Here is a 15,913-nt window from a genome sequence, read left to right on the forward strand (position 1 = left end):
CTAAAGTAGATATTTCACCTGCAGCAGAGCTCAACATTGTTTAATAATTCAGCGGGGGCGTTTTGTACTGTTGGCTGGGTGACATTGGCTTGCAGGAGAGGCAGCTGCTGTGCGAGCAGATGTCTTCACCAGCCATGGGTAAACACAAAACCATGCATGGGCATAATTCAGGCCCGGGGAGATTCATTCCCTCCTCCTCTCTTATTCCCTCATCGTTCTGAATCCTCTATCCGCATGTTTTCTCTATTGAATCCTGAATTTCTGCCATAAGTGCTTTTAATTGAAAATCTATTACTGTTTGAATGTGATATTGATCATTGAAACTGCATATCAGCTGGTTTCATTCACAATAGCTCCTTTTTCCCCGCATGTGTTTTGATATTATGAGCAATTGAGATGAATTTTAATACCATTCTCTTGCTTCTCTTTCTTTTTGTTCAACTTCATAAAGTTTTGACATTAAATCCTCTGCCACATTAGCTGCGTGGCTCGAGGGATGACAATGTCTATTTAGATGATGGATTGCCAGGAAATTCTGTACAGATATTCATGTTCCCCAGATGATAATTCATAATAACTAAGTTTACTCATGTATCCTCCCTCCACTCTTTACTGGTGCAATCTCTTCTCCCCAAGCTCTCTCTCTCTCTCTTCCCACTTTTTTATTATAGTCTATTTAAGCTATGTCTTTTGGGCTTGAGGACATCATAACTATTGGGCCATAACACTGACATGTGGTGTATTCTGTCATACATCTATCAGTCACCAGTTTCAGGCAGTGCAGTGTGCACTCACTTGGAAGAGGTTGAGGGAGTAAAGGAGAGCCCGGGGGGGAACTGTTCTCAGCTGGTCTCAGTTTAAACAGTGAACACAGTCTGGACCATCATTCATACTCACCCAGAGACTCTCTTTATGGACACAAAATAGGGAAATTCTCCTCTGTATTGAGTCTTTTCCTAAATATATTATATTCTGAACATAAGCCAGAGACACTTTGGAGAACACATGACTGCTGCCTTTATAACGTTCACTGGAAACCTGTGTGTCGGTCCAGGAAGTGAAACATACAGAGGGAGAGGGGGGAATGTTCTCTGTCCAGGGCCTGCAAGTCTTCAGGATTAGGCTACTAAAACATTTGCTTATATTTCAACAATGATTTGCTGTCTTTCCAAAATGATGAGAAGGTTCATACCACCTTCACTGCACAAAGGTAGAAGGGTAAAGACTTGAGGCACGCTTGGCTATTTCCAAGGTCAAAAATAATATCCATGCTGTATGTAATTTGTTAAATCAAACTGAATAGATAAACTGTATGAAGTGTGATTGAATGCGTTTTAGAGTAAATGCTGGAAAAATGTCTTTAGGTATTCTCCACCCTGGATATGTTGACTTATGCATCACCAGCCCCAGAAGCTATTTTCAGATAAAAGTACAGAAATAACAGCATAACAATAAGCTTCATGTACAAATCGCAAGTATAAAAATAAACCATATTCTTGCTGCATTTTTGACAAGTTGAATCCAATCATTGATTTTTTTGAGGTACTCCAGCACAAAGTACACAAAGCAAGTAAATACACAAGCAATTGTTTTGCATCTTCGGTATATAGATAGTGTCTAACCTTCTTAATGATAAAATAAACCCTTATATACTGTCTGTGTGCACCAGTTTTAGCAGAGGTCTCTTAAGGCAGGCAACGTCCCTGAGACTCCTAGAAGCTGCAAACAGTTTCTGCTCCCTGCTGTAGCTCGAAAGAAATGTTACAGTACAAGTTGTAGAAGTTACACGACTTGGCTCTTAACAGCAAATTGTTTTTACATTTCTGTTTGTGTATGCCACCTACATCATGTAATTGCTAATGCTAATCAGTTTTATATTAAAGAGACACAGTTGAAGAGACTAAGCTGCAGTAGAGTGCAGTCTGCTCTCTCAGGCTTCACTAACTGTATCTGTTGTTCTCTGATAACTGTACTGCTGTTCTGCAGTATGAACCTTAATTATACACAACTAAAGCTGTCCAGCAAATATGCATTTAAACATATTAACCTGACGTCATACACTGCATAGTGATTTCCTAAATCCTCACCTCCGTAATACAGATGTAGAGGCAATCCAAATGACAAACCTGCCTTGAGTCTGCAGGAGATACTGTATACTGTATGCAGTTAGTGCGCCTGTATTGCAGGAGAGGATCTGACATATTTAAAAAGATAAATGTTTAATTTTTAAGCATAAAGTTTTGTGTACAGCAGCCCCAATAGCTGATTATAATTGCCAAAGAATAAACAAAAAGGTCCAATAAAAAAGGCTTATATCTGACGAAACCAGAGCACAAATGGCAAACAAATGAACATATAAGGGGGCAAAACAATTCAGTTAGTATGTGTTAAACAACCAGAAATATTTTAGTTCTGGACAAAACAATCAGAAACCGGGTTCATTATTAAAGGAATGTACATGTGTGAATATGAATTATGTAAATTACAAAGTGTTTAAAGTGTTGTGGCATTTAACAAAGATTTAGGAAACGGAGAACTATTAAGGTTGGAAAATATTGAGCTTGACTGGCTGGAACTCTCTAAGGACTCTCTGTGTTGCTAAAATGCACCAGACTGAGCAGACGGTCGGCCACCAGAGAGATGATTCCTGACTTTGGGATGCAAGTGTGTATCTTGAGTGCCAGATTGACGCAGAGGGCTGTGCCGCCTCCTGGCTATGACACAGAGGGCATTAATTACCATGTCTTTGAGGGGACAATTTAATCGCGGGGACACGTGGCACATAAACCTGAGCGCCCCAGGAGGGATCTGCTGCAACACTTCCTCACAATTAAAAGCAGGAACATTCTGGGGAAGGGGCCGTAAATGACAAGGCAACTCTTTGAGATGTTAAAGCTTAACAGGCAACCATTTAATCAGTGTTTGCATCCTACAGCGGTACATTCAGAGGTCCTCACAGGTCCAAAATTTGGAAACAATCCAAACCACAACTGTGGAAAACCTACTGTGCAGACCAACTCCGTATAGAACTGAGGATTGTTAGACACAATATAAAATACCTCCCCAAAAAATGTCATACCAATGCCTGAAACAGCAGGATGCTCTATCAATTAATAAGCAGCCAGAAGAACAATTATAATGTCATAAGGCAGAATGTCAAGTCATTTGGGTTATAAGCTTCACTTTCTTGTATATTAACAAAACAAAAGCTAAATGTCATTATTTAATATCAAAATACCTTAAAATAAAGGGGGTATTTAAGCTTTGAGGCCTAATTACGTGAATTGAGGGCAATGTATGCGGTGTCAATCAGAGGGGAATGCTATTCTACGCTGTCTTAAAAGTTGAATAATGTTTTCTGTGGCTTTCGCAGAGCTTTTTCAAGTCTGTTACTCAACAGATACATTAGGAAACTACTGGCTCTGGCTTTGAGATTTTGAACAAAGAGGCAACAAAGCTTGCATTGCTGCTGCTTGATGTGCGGTCTGAAAGATATACCAGTAAGGAAGGGTCTAACTATGCTTTTCAGGTCCATTTTTGGAAATGCAGGCTCTTGAGATTATGGAGAATGAATGATACTAGTGAACAGAATAAAGACATCCCATTCTCAACATCAATATCAACACATTTCCCTGAATCAAGTCCCTATAGACTTTATGGATTGGCAGAACCATGACACACTCAGAGAAGTATGGGCTTATTGGGATTATAGTGTTTTGATTCATTTTTCTTTTCCAAATCTAAATAACGTCCTCACACCGTGAAACACACACGGACCGCATAAAACCAGACATTTATTTTCACTAATTGTCATTACTCTCTCGTTCGCAGGGAGAGCGTCAGGACTCGGACTTCCACGAGGAAAGAAACGCCCAGGCGCAGTTGGAAAAGGCCAAGGTACTTCCTCGCAGTTGCATCATGGGAACCCATCTCTGCACTCACAGTCTTGTTTTTTAGATCAGCTGCTTTCAAGGACATTGTTACACCACATTCTTCAGGGACATAAGATTGGCAGAACAATATTCTTCTATCAATGAATGAGTCATTGCAGTTTTCACCCTCAGCCTTTATGTACTCGATGTCTGGCGGAGATATGATAATGAGGTATATTGATTATTTCTGATTCAGTTCAAAGGAACACTTTCTTCTGCTGAATGTTTTGTAGCATTTTAGCAATATCACTTATTTCTAAAGCAACAACTGTTCAACTTATGAAAATGAAAATTTGATAAATGCAACTGTGATGATAAACAAGGACAATAATCTTTAATCCTGTGCGCAAGAGAGGTGAGGGTTAGCACTGAATCGAATTCACTGCTCTGTGTTAGAAACCCTATTGTCACACTATTGGTCACACACGTGCACACAGCAGAGCACACACAGTGAAATGTGTCCTCTGCGTTCAACCAAGCAGTGGGCAGCTATTGTGCAGCAATGGGGAGGGGGGATTGGAGGTGTCCGGTGCCATCACAGCAGGGCCCACGAGGTGAACTGGGACCTCTCCAAGTAGCAGTCCACTAACCATATTTCAAGTCTGTTCGGGAACTTGAACCGGCGACCCTACGATTCCCAGTCCAACGCCCTACTGACTGAGCCACTAGCACAAATGTATTTGGATTATCTCACATATTTTCTCACATAACATTCAAGTTTATAAAAGTTGTCTTTTTATGTAAAATGATGATAACATTTATTAATGTTAGTACAGGATTACTTATTCTTTATGATTAAGTGTGATTCAAGGATTTGAGAAATATTACTCTATCCAGCAGAAATGTTTTCCTTCTTCTTTCTCGTCGCCTTATTCATCTTGAAAATACTTGATTTATTTGGAAAACCCCTGGGGGGGACGTGGCCTGCAGGTAAGGAACCAGAACAGGATGAAGTGGCAGAAATAAAAAGAACGAGTGATGCTTCAAACATTTCTTGTTGATCCATTACACAAAGTCAAGTTGATCCATTGCACCCTCTAAAATTTTAATTTAAATTAAACTTTGCTTGTTGGAATAAGAAAACTGTTGTTTTGACTCACCAATGGGGTGTTTTCTACTGCTTTTTCTGTGGACATAATGACAAGGAAGGTCATTTCACAAATAAATAAAAACATCAGATCCGATATAAAATTCTCCCCCTCTTTTTGCCTTTTAAGCAACACCTGCTGATACATGTCCCATTGAATATTGAATTAAATCCTCCCCACATATTAAATGCACTCTTACTTTGTAATTAAAGCAGCAAACACACTCAGCCTGTCTCCCTGCTGAACCCCCCTCCCACAGCCTCGTCGCTCCAAAGTGGAGTAATTAGCAGCTTGATCTGCGTGCCACTAACATTTGGCTCTGCTAGGATTACACCACCAATGGGCATTCAATCAGAAGGACGCGTGCAGTAGCTGCTGACACTGTGAAGCACATTCTAATTTGTTGTAGTAGCAAACAAATCACTTATAACATTGATGTTATTTGTCACACTGTCATAGCCTACTGGGAGACCTGAACAGAACAGAGCCATCACGCATAAAAAGGACAGGGAAAAAGTTAAAGATTAAAGGAAATAGTATTGTCAAGATAAATCAGTTTAATGACAATTAAAAACAAAAATCTAAAAATATTTTTAAAAAATAAAATGATGTGATGAAAATACTAAACAAAATTAGACTTATATAAATAAAGTAGAAATCTCACATAGCATGAAGAACAGCTTCACAGCCATGCTCCCGGTCATGCACACCATAATTATATCCTTGTGCAATTATCTCGGTATCATGATGTGTAAAATGAACGTTCAGTCTTCGTAACAATGCATATGCTTCAAAATTATATTTGAACAGATGACGTTTGACAGATGTTTACATTAGTTTGAATGTGAGAAGTATGGTTTTCAATCTGTAGATTCGTTATGATGTGTGTTGTCAGTGGAAATTGATTGAAATATTCATTTGCACAAAATGTGTTTGTCAGTAAAACGTAGGCAAGAAAAGATTACTCTGACATCCCTTAGTATTGACATTTTGGTATAATCTCCTGTCTTGTGTTTGCAGTACAAGCCTGTGGCATTCGCGGTACGTTGCAACTTCTCTTACACCCCAGCAGACGACGACAACGTTCCCGTACCAGGCCAGGCCGTCACCTTCGAGGCCAGAGACTTCCTCCATGTCAAAGAGGTTTGAAACACACACACACACACACACACACACACACACACACACACACACACACACACACACACACACACACACACACACACACACACACACACACACACACACACACACACACACACACACAATGGTGAGGTAACAAGGTAATAATACAGGAGTTGAATAAAGGTAATCACATCATTAGAGATCAATATGAGCTAGGCTTTAAATCTTTTTTCTTCTTTTTGATGAGCAGAAGTTTAACAACGAGTGGTGGATCGGCCGGCCGGTGAAGGAGGATGGTGTGGTGGGCTTCATCCCCAGTCCAGTCAACCTGGAGACCATCCTCATCAGAAGAGAAGTCCAAGCGAGGAAAGCAGCAAAGGCCTTAGCCAAGTATGCACAGAGTGTTTCTTTTTTATACTTGTTTCAATACAAACAACAAACCATCACACAAGTAAATGCTGCCGTGTAATCTAATGTGTATTGGTCCAGCACACGTACAAAGAGATACAGGATCACAAGTAACTTTAAGTTATTCACCAATAACTGAAACTAACCAATCAGAGAAGACTGGGCTCTGGTTTCAGACTGAGGGTGGAAAGAGGTGCTGCAGCACAGGCAGTATGAGAAAAAGAAACACTTTTTAAACATTAAAGCACGTAAACGTGTCACAGTAGAGCCACAAAATACAAATATCAACCTGAAAATGAGCATCATAGGGCCCCTTCAAAGAAAAAAATCTACATTGAGAAGAAGTTAGGTTTTTTCACTTTGTTAAAACAGTAGGCTGCTTTTACTCTAATCAGACTGGCATACTGGAAGATCCACTGCCAGCTGAATTCAACTTGACCCAGTTAGGGTGAAAGAAACTCATCTGGAGAATCTTGGAAATTTGGCTTTGGTTGCAACTATGTGTGCTGCATCTCTTCAAGGGATTTATTATTATTGTATGTACACATTTTTGTATTGCAAAGATTAAGAATGCTCTATTTTAACCAAGAGAGAAACATCAAGATTTTAACTCTAAATAACAAGTCCTGTTTTCTTTCTGTCTTTAGTTAGAGAGATATGAGCTGATTCAAAACGTTTCTCTTATTCCAGCAAAGCAGCGTCTCAAGTAGCTCAAGATATGAACTCAAAGAAATATACACCTCCATCACAAGGTCAGTGTGTGTGTGTGTGTGTGTGTGTGTGTGTGTGTGTGTGTGTGTGTGTGTGTGTGTGTGTGTGTGTGTGTGTGTGTGTGTGTGTGTGTGTGTGTGTGTGTGTGTGTGTGTGTGAAATAAAATGAAAAAGATGATTTATTGTTTATTAATGATGATTGCTGAATTAATATTGAATAACTCTCCTATCCTTTACACCAACAGCCAATCAGCAGGTGAAAAAGAAACCGGTAAGTGACCCAGGGCTTCTGCTGACTTCAAACACACAGAAGGATTTTCACATCAGAATATGAACATCTTTTAAAGACACTTTTAATTATACAGAGTGTTGTGAAATAATTATGGGGAAAAAACATGTTCACCCTATGTTTGCAACAGCAGCATCGAACATTGTTTAAATATGCAAATGAGGATATTATGTGTTCATGTGTCATTCAATTAAAAGGTTTTTCCTCAGGGATTTATATACAGTATATATATATATAGTATATATATATATAAAGCACTTAAGGATATGTATTGTGAAGTTCCCTACATTTGGCAAAACACTACAGGTGAAAATGGTAAAACATCTTTTTGGTAAAAAGTTGAAAAGTCATATTTAATTCTGTAAATGAGGCAGTATCCAAGGCCAATTTTTGATAAATGTAAGAGACAGACAGATCAACAAAGTTAAGTTAAAATATTTGTATTTTGGATGTTTTCTTTCGTTAGTGTATGTAATGTAGGCAAAATAGCCTAAACATCTCTAAATTGACCAGGGTGTGTGTTTCTCTGTGCGCACAGGGGGAGCAGATTGCTATGTATGATGTAGTGCCTACTATGCGTCCTGTGGTTTTAATGGGACCCTCACTGAAGGGATTAGAGGTAAGTCCGCCTCACACACTCTGATGTCTTAGCTCTTAGATAACTTACAAAATGCTTAAGCTGAGACACCTGATATTGTTTGTCATACAAATACTTTGTATTGCTTTTGAGAAATGTTACTTGAAATCCTTGTTTCCTGTGTAATTCCAGGTTACAGATATGATGCAAAAAGCACTATTTGACTTTTTAAAACACCGATTTGAAGGCAGGTAAGTTATGATTTAATTCTTCAGTGTCACACCTTTCATGCTGATATAACTCATGATGAAAATCACAACTGTGTAACAATCCCTGTTTCTCTGTCTCCAGAATTACTATTACACGAGTCACCGCAGACATCTCCCTGGCTAAAAGGTCCATCCTCAACAACCCGGGAAAAAAGGCCTTAATGGACCGGTCAAACACCCGCTCTAATTTAGGTACACAACTTTATCATCCCAACCAGGGGCCGGTAGCAGTGGGAGATTATCTTTGGCACTACTTTTATCAGTTTGGAGAGCAGGATGCCTGGAGTTTACCTCATCAGGACAAGTCAGACAGTATCAGAAATGGAATAGCACACTGAGTTGACTTCCACAATAACTTCTTGTAATTGTCTTAGCATTCTGGCACTTGTTTTGTCGTCCCTGGTGGCATTGAACCTTGTGCACTTGCAACTCTAATTAGGTTAAAATGAGCATCTGATACGAACGCACCCGTTTCAAATGTTATCAGGTCATTTAGTTAAAATAACTTAAAATGACTTTTGGTTTTACAAGGGACACAATTGTTGAAGTGGGGAAAAGTCCTGTGTTTCTTTAACTCATCCATCCACCTATGCATCCTCCCTGCCCTATATGGACTTAATCTGTCTTTACATACTTCACAAAGGGTCCTTGTCCCGTCATAATTACTAATTCCCACTAGTGGTCACCATATTCTTTTCTTCCTATCTGTGAGCAATTTATAGAATAGATGATAAGGGAGCAGATTTCTTCTACCCATATCTAAGACAATGTTAACCACTAATAAAAACCTTTATTGGGCTGAAATCATTTAAAGCGGGTGTCTTATGTTTGTATGGCAAAACTTAAACTGCAGTCACCTGCAGGATTGGTTAGCTTAATTTACCAAAAAGCCTGGAAACAAGGGATTGTAATTAACCTGGCTCTAAAAAAAAGTTAAAAACATGTTATATCTATTTTAAATATGGGCTAGAAGTTTCCTGCTATATTAAGTCTAATGTTAAACTATGCTAAACTAACGTTAACTGTATAGCTTCATAATTAGCCTGCAAACATGAGAGTGGCATCAACCTTTTAGTGTAATTCTGGCAAGAAAGAAAACAAGTGGAATATTCCTTTAAGCATCAGATTAGAAACAAGTAGTCGCCTTAGACTGGCTTGTGTCAGTAAATATTTTTACGAGTATTTGCTGTTTTTGCCCCACCGACTCTGTGCACTAGATCAGTCTCCCTTGATTAGAAACAGAAGGAGCAGAAGATTTACTTGGTTTTCTCTACTTTTCTCTTTCTCATCGCTCTCTCATCCCAGATGCTGCCGGTATGTATGACTGAAAGCACTGGTAGTCCATGTCTGTTTGTTTGAATACTCCACCTTCCTTTCATTACCTCATCAGCACTATCACATTGTTCACACACTGTTCACAATTCACATGTTTCTGAGATCTTAAAGGACTTCTCATCTGTGTTGGCCTCCTCAACGGTAGATTTTGTGATTTGATTAGCTACTATAGACGTGTGGGTTTCGTTTGTCAACTAGTGTTTTTTAACAATATATGTTTAATCTCAACATATACCTTGATAATTAATATCTGACCTTACCTTTTGTTTTGGGTTTAACCTTCACAGTATAAGATTTTAGATTGTATCCTCACCACTAGCTTTGGCAGTAAAAAATGAATGTTATCATTCAAAATTACACACAATGGTATAATGATGCTGCACAAGAAGAGTTTAGATATATGGTTCAGTGATAGGGATTATCTACTGTACTGTAATTTCACGAGCTTAATTATAGGTGGGCAGTTTACACATCCATAAGCATAATACTGCAGAGCCAAAAAATCAAACCTTTAACCGCTTTCTTTAATTGTTCAATTTTTAAAGTCTGGCAGATAATTCAATTGAACTTCTATTTAAGCCACACTGTAATTAAGATGTTCAGCAGATAGGATGCCTGAGTTTGTAGTTATTTCAAGTAGAATAAGTGTAGATCAACTGTTATAAATGTTAACATGAAAATTCAATATGTGCGTTTGATGGATTTCCTGGACCTCAGGTGTCAAAGTCGTGCCTTTCATCTGCTTTTGCAGCTCAGATCCAGGGGGAGGTGGAGCGTATCTTTGAGCTTGCCCGCAGCCTGCAGCTGGTGATTCTAGATGCTGACACAATCAACCACCCGCTCCAGGTGGCTAAGACTTCCCTAGCACCGATCCTTGTCTATGTCAAGATCTCCTCGCCAAAGGTAATCTTTACCAGAGACCTGCCCTTTCTTTTAGACCAACTGTTCATCAGCTATCTCAATATTTTGCACACTTGTTTAAACTCAAGCAGACAATTCAGTGAAATGTCAACCGTAAGATTATTTCTTTCATTTTGTGCTCCTTTCCTCCTCCTCCTCTTCACTGTAGGTGTTGACAAGACTGATCAAGACGAGAGGGAAGTCTCAGACGAAGCATCTCAATGTTCAGATGGTGGCAGCAGACAAACTCGCCCAGTGCCCGTCGGTGAGTGCCATCCAGTGGCCAGTCGGTGAAAAGTCTTGTTTTTCTGTTTAAAAAGATGACTGGATGCAAGATGGATTGAAAAACTATTAGTAATTTATGGGGGGATAATTCCAGTAGATTGTGTGTTTGAATTGTAATACTTTTAGGACATTATAAAGTGTTGAAATAGAGTTTTCACCTTAATTACGGGTAATAAAACGTCTACAAAACATTATTCAACAGTTAACAGAATGATCAAATATCATATAGTTGTGTTGCATGCATTGCTTCAGTATTTAAAGAAAAAAAGTTTGCCTTTGAAGGGGTATTTATGCATAATATAGAAATAGGAAGTGTTGTAAACTAGATGGTCATATCATTATTCAAATTGTTGTTCCTTTTTTTTTAGATTACCTTTACATCTCATTACCTAAATCTCCTTGCAAGACCTAATCACCGACTTATGTGAATACCAAACAAGTGTTATTTTTAAAGCCTTGCCAGATTTCTGTAACATTATTGATGATATCATAAATGAAACTTTTTACTCATTCTTGTACTCATTCTCTCCTGTAGGAAATGTTTGACGTCATCTTAGATGAGAACCAGCTGACTGATGCCTGTGAGCACGTTGCTGATTATCTGGAGTCTTACTGGAGAGCCACTCATCCTCCAGAGATGGAGCCGGCCAACTCTCTGGTGGCCCAGCTGGCCGAGAACACACTGCCCACCAATCCTTCAGCAATACCCGTGGTACATGAAACGCATGCATACATATTGGAAACCTTTGCAAAGATTTCATACTGTCCTCTCATCCCACTCATCTCATCCGTGCAGACAGTCTGCTGAATGTGAGAAAAGTGTTTGCATAGTAAATGATGAGCTCAGCAGGAATGTTAATTTATCTAGACAGAGGAACTCCACAGTGTGCTGCATCTGCATTTGTTTTCATCTAACACTTTCATTTCATTTCTCCTCATACTTTTCCATTGGAAAGGTGAAGAAATGATATAGGTCTACCGCTGGTGAGTGAGATACCCTCAAATTCTACTGTAGCTGAGTCTTCACTGTAGTTACGGCAATGAGTAGCATCTTTAGAATTTATCTTAAAATGATGTGTATTTTTTTCTATAAAGATGAACACAGTTCCAGTGTTAGCGTCACTTTGAACTAGCATTCCTTGTTAACCCTCCCCTGGGAAAAACTATCCACCACCTTATTATAATTGCCTGATCCGACGAGAGCACTAGACACAGTTTGCTAATTCAGCATACTATACTGAAAGTAAAATCTCCATTTAAAGACATTGAACAATGTTCACCTATTTCCCTTGCAGTTTATCGTGTGAAAGTAATGCTTTAAAACTGTCAGGGATTATAGTTTGTTTTTCTGCTTCCAGTTTGAATGAACATTACACAATGAGTTTTTTTCTGGACACCTTGAGATTATTGTCAAATGCTGAAAGTTAAATTTGAAAAACTCGTCACCATTTTCGTCACATTACTACGACTTTGCTACTGGGTTAGTAGAACAGATGCAGAGAAGCCTGAGGCAGCAAATGTGTCTATTTCCATGAGTAAGTACCAAAGTGGAGCAAAGTCCCATAAACAGAATTATTGGCTCTGGTGTGATTCAGTCTATGTGTGATGGTGAAATCAGGCACATGCCAGCTGCCTCCTTAACTCCAGATGTTGTGTGTAGACATATTCGCTGTGTTAGAAATCCCATACTTTTTATAGAAAGAGGCAATGTTGATTCAAATGTATGATTAACTGTTATGATTCAACATCAGCTCGTACTGGCAATGGCTATTACTGTAATTAGATAGAGAATTATGTACAGTAGTATGAAATACGTCAGTATGTAATTTTAAACACCAATTTTGTGTTTGGCGAGTTTTCTTATAGGTTATAGCAATATGACTTCAAAAGTACTATATGCACGTATGTGACCTTGCATTGCATTTTTTGGTTGCAGGATGGGCACAAAAACAAGAAGTCAGCTGCCGCCAAGAGGAAAGGTTCCCGTGAGAACCATCTAGACCAGGAGCAACCGTCAGCCCCAGCACAGGAGCAGAAAGCTGAGGAGGGCCAAAGAGAGGAGGAAGATAGGCTCCTGAGGACTGAACCAAAGAGACCCCAGCACAACCACCGCCATCACAACCACCACCACCACCGCCGGATAGAGCATCACAGCCACGGCCAGCACAACCAAACATCCAGTGGGACTGAAGTACGATCAAGCAGGGAGTACAGCCAGAGGCCTCCCCGAAGGCACCTGCCCGAGGAGAGGGAGGAGGAAGCGGAGGATGCGGTGGAGGAGGACGAAGAAGAGACCCGCTATAATCACAGAGGCCATAACCACCACCACCATCACCATCACCACCAACAACAACAACAACACCGTGGAAACAGCCAGCCACACGTCAGAGAAGACTATGAGCAGGAGCACAATGAACGCAACCGTCAGCACAGGCATCACCAGCATATTCCTCACCGGACACAACACACAAATCATTATCCTGCACACAATCATCACAACTACCACGGCAGAGACAGAGACGTGGACAGAGACATGGACAGAGACAGAGATAGAGATAGAGATAGAGACAGAGATAGAGATAGAGATAGAGAAAGAGATAGAGATAAAGATAAAGACAGAGACAGAGATAAAGATAAAGACAGAGACAGAGAAAGACACAAGGACAGGGAAAGAGACAGAGATAGGGATCGTGGTAGAGATAGAGACAGAGATGCACGGCAATTTCACAGAAATTCGTATATACACGAATGACTGTTGTTTCTCCTGTGGGTTGGTGCATGGTTTTATGCTGCTCAAGTTATAATGCACTAATGGACTGGGCAGGGTGTTCTTCCTCATATCGGTTGACATTTTTAATTTTTACCCTCTGCCACTCACACACACACACACACACACACACACACACACACACACACACACACACACACACACACACACACACACACACACACACACACACACACACACACACACACACTTTGTCCTTCTTTATTTGTTCTTTACCAAAATGAATACTATATCATTCGGTTTTGTCTGTCTTAATTTCACCTTATTCATATGGCGCTATCTCTGTGTATTTGAGCACAAACATTTGGTAAGATAAATGCAAAGGTCATGCAATATTTTCCAATGTTCACGCAAAAAATGAATTGAAGCCAAGAATAATCAAGATTGCAGTCATTTTATTTGATCCATTATGTCCAAATCACAAATCAATGTAAGCGGCAGACTCGTCCTTTATTAAAAAAAGTATTGGGAGAAAACATCTCGGTAAGTACTTTGAGTAACTGGATTTCTTTTTTGAAATGTATCAATAACTTTTCTCGACTTCTGTACACTGAACACATTTATAACTTTTGTTTTACAAAATAATTTAAAAGGCTGCTGTGTTGTAGCCGATGGTTCAAAAACTGTAGGAAACAACAGACTTGTGTGTTTCGGTGTCACGTCTGATTCTGTATCAATGTGTTACAATCTGTGTATCTTCCAAAAACAACAATTTATTTTACACATTGGTAAGGAAAGTCAAACTATTTTTATACATGATATTAAAGGAAGTCTTACGTTGCTTCCTACTTTTCTAAATGGTGTTCAAGCTTATGTATTGACTTGCATTTGCTCTGTGTGGAAGCATGACATATCTTTTGGTGACACTGACCTGCTATATGCTGGATACTCTATGCATCTTCTTGTGATAAAATATATGGCTTGAATGCAACTTCTATGCATTTGTACATACTTCATAAATGCCTTGTTAGGTAAATATAAGGAGAACCAGAGAGCCTGTTGCACTGTTTGATAGAACTTGACCTACTGTGAATGATTGCTTTGAGATGACTAGACTGAAGTGACTCTGATCCTTTAACTTTTTTTGTTTTGATTATGTTTGTTTTGTACAGCACTCAGATGTTAATTTTAACAAATATGCATTCCATTGTTGAAAACCATTAAAAATGTAAACCAAAAAATGTGCTTATTGACATGTTATTGTAAGATGTCAGCACTTGCCTTGTTGCAGGTGATAAAATTGTTGTTGATTGAAATTATTTTATTTTATGCTGTCAGAAATCAAATATTTCTCAAAATGTCAATTTATGTACTCAAAATCTTTCTAAATATACAGTATATATAGAAAGTCAAGGAAATTCAACTATATTCTTATTTCGTTTTCACGGAAACTTCTTCCCAACCCCTCACTGTTTCTTAAAAGTGTAAAACAGCGCCACAGGGATTATGATGCGTAGTTAATGTAATCTAGTGAATGTGGAGAGAGATGGTACTGCACTTTTAGCCAAGTCTACTGAAGGAATCAGTTGAGTTCAGGTTGGCATTCTTTGATTAACACAATTAGAAATGTACATGTTAATGCAATAAACTGGCGTAAATAATCCCTAGGAATGATTAAACCAGTCATACTTTGGCCTCGCACATTATAAAGTGAACCACTGATATATCGCTAAACGAAATACCTTGGAGAGTTAACGTTACATTTATCGATAGCCAGTGTTGCTAGCGTTCAGCTAACTCATTAGTTAGGCTAACGTGTTTTTTCCTCCATAACAGCGATGGAGAAATTAGATGGAGGTTTCTGTCCACAACTGATATGACCAACACAGCTGGAAAATATATGGCGGTCATACTTCATCTGCATGACAGAAAAGACTTTCTTCAAATAACGTGAGTCATACAACTTATGTCAGTCTGTCTGCCTGTCCCTGTTATCTGAATGCTTCTGCTAGCACTAGCTTGTTTCTTACTTGCATGTCTCCCAGTGTCTTGGTATTAAAATCCCTACCTGTATTTCTGTTAATGTTATCTGGTGGTAAGTAACATTTGTATATTAATCACGCACGGTACTTAAGTACAATTCTGAGGTAGTTATACTTGAGTGTTTCCATTTAATGAGACTTTTTACTTCTACTCCATTAAGGGGAAAAAATGACTTTAACTCCACTACATTTATTTAACAGCGTTAGCTACTTCAACCAAATGC

At 39.0% G+C, this 15,913-nt stretch overlaps 1 protein-coding gene across 3 annotated transcripts in view; it reads left to right on the forward strand.

Annotated features, from left to right (window-relative positions):
- The window catches only part of cacnb2b (calcium channel, voltage-dependent, beta 2b), a 29,504-nt gene extending 15,717 nt beyond the window's left edge, over positions 1-13,787 (forward strand). For 2 of the 3 annotated variants that reach the window (XM_063885031.1, XM_063885032.1), the window contains exons 2-13: positions 3,832-3,897; positions 6,041-6,163; positions 6,396-6,535; positions 7,244-7,305; positions 7,510-7,535; positions 8,092-8,172; positions 8,323-8,381; positions 8,482-8,591; positions 10,486-10,637; positions 10,804-10,899; positions 11,455-11,631; positions 12,856-13,787. In XM_063885031.1, coding sequence (XP_063741101.1) covers positions 3,832-3,897; positions 6,041-6,163; positions 6,396-6,535; positions 7,244-7,305; positions 7,510-7,535; positions 8,092-8,172; positions 8,323-8,381; positions 8,482-8,591; positions 10,486-10,637; positions 10,804-10,899; positions 11,455-11,631; positions 12,856-13,671 — 1,908 coding nt within the window. In that variant the 3' untranslated portion in view covers positions 13,672-13,787. Of the gene's footprint in view, positions 1-3,831; positions 3,898-6,040; positions 6,164-6,395; positions 6,536-7,243; positions 7,306-7,509; positions 7,536-8,091; positions 8,173-8,322; positions 8,382-8,481; positions 8,592-10,485; positions 10,638-10,803; positions 10,900-11,454; positions 11,632-11,875; positions 11,904-12,855 lie in introns of all 3 variants that reach the window. The other variant, XM_063885033.1, reaches the window with a different exon arrangement.
- Positions 13,788-15,913: the final 2,126 nt, after the last annotated feature.

The sequence above is a fragment of the Eleginops maclovinus genome, chromosome 6 (genome assembly GCF_036324505.1).
Source record: "Eleginops maclovinus isolate JMC-PN-2008 ecotype Puerto Natales chromosome 6, JC_Emac_rtc_rv5, whole genome shotgun sequence".
Lineage (NCBI taxonomy): Eukaryota > Metazoa > Chordata > Actinopteri > Perciformes > Eleginopidae > Eleginops > Eleginops maclovinus.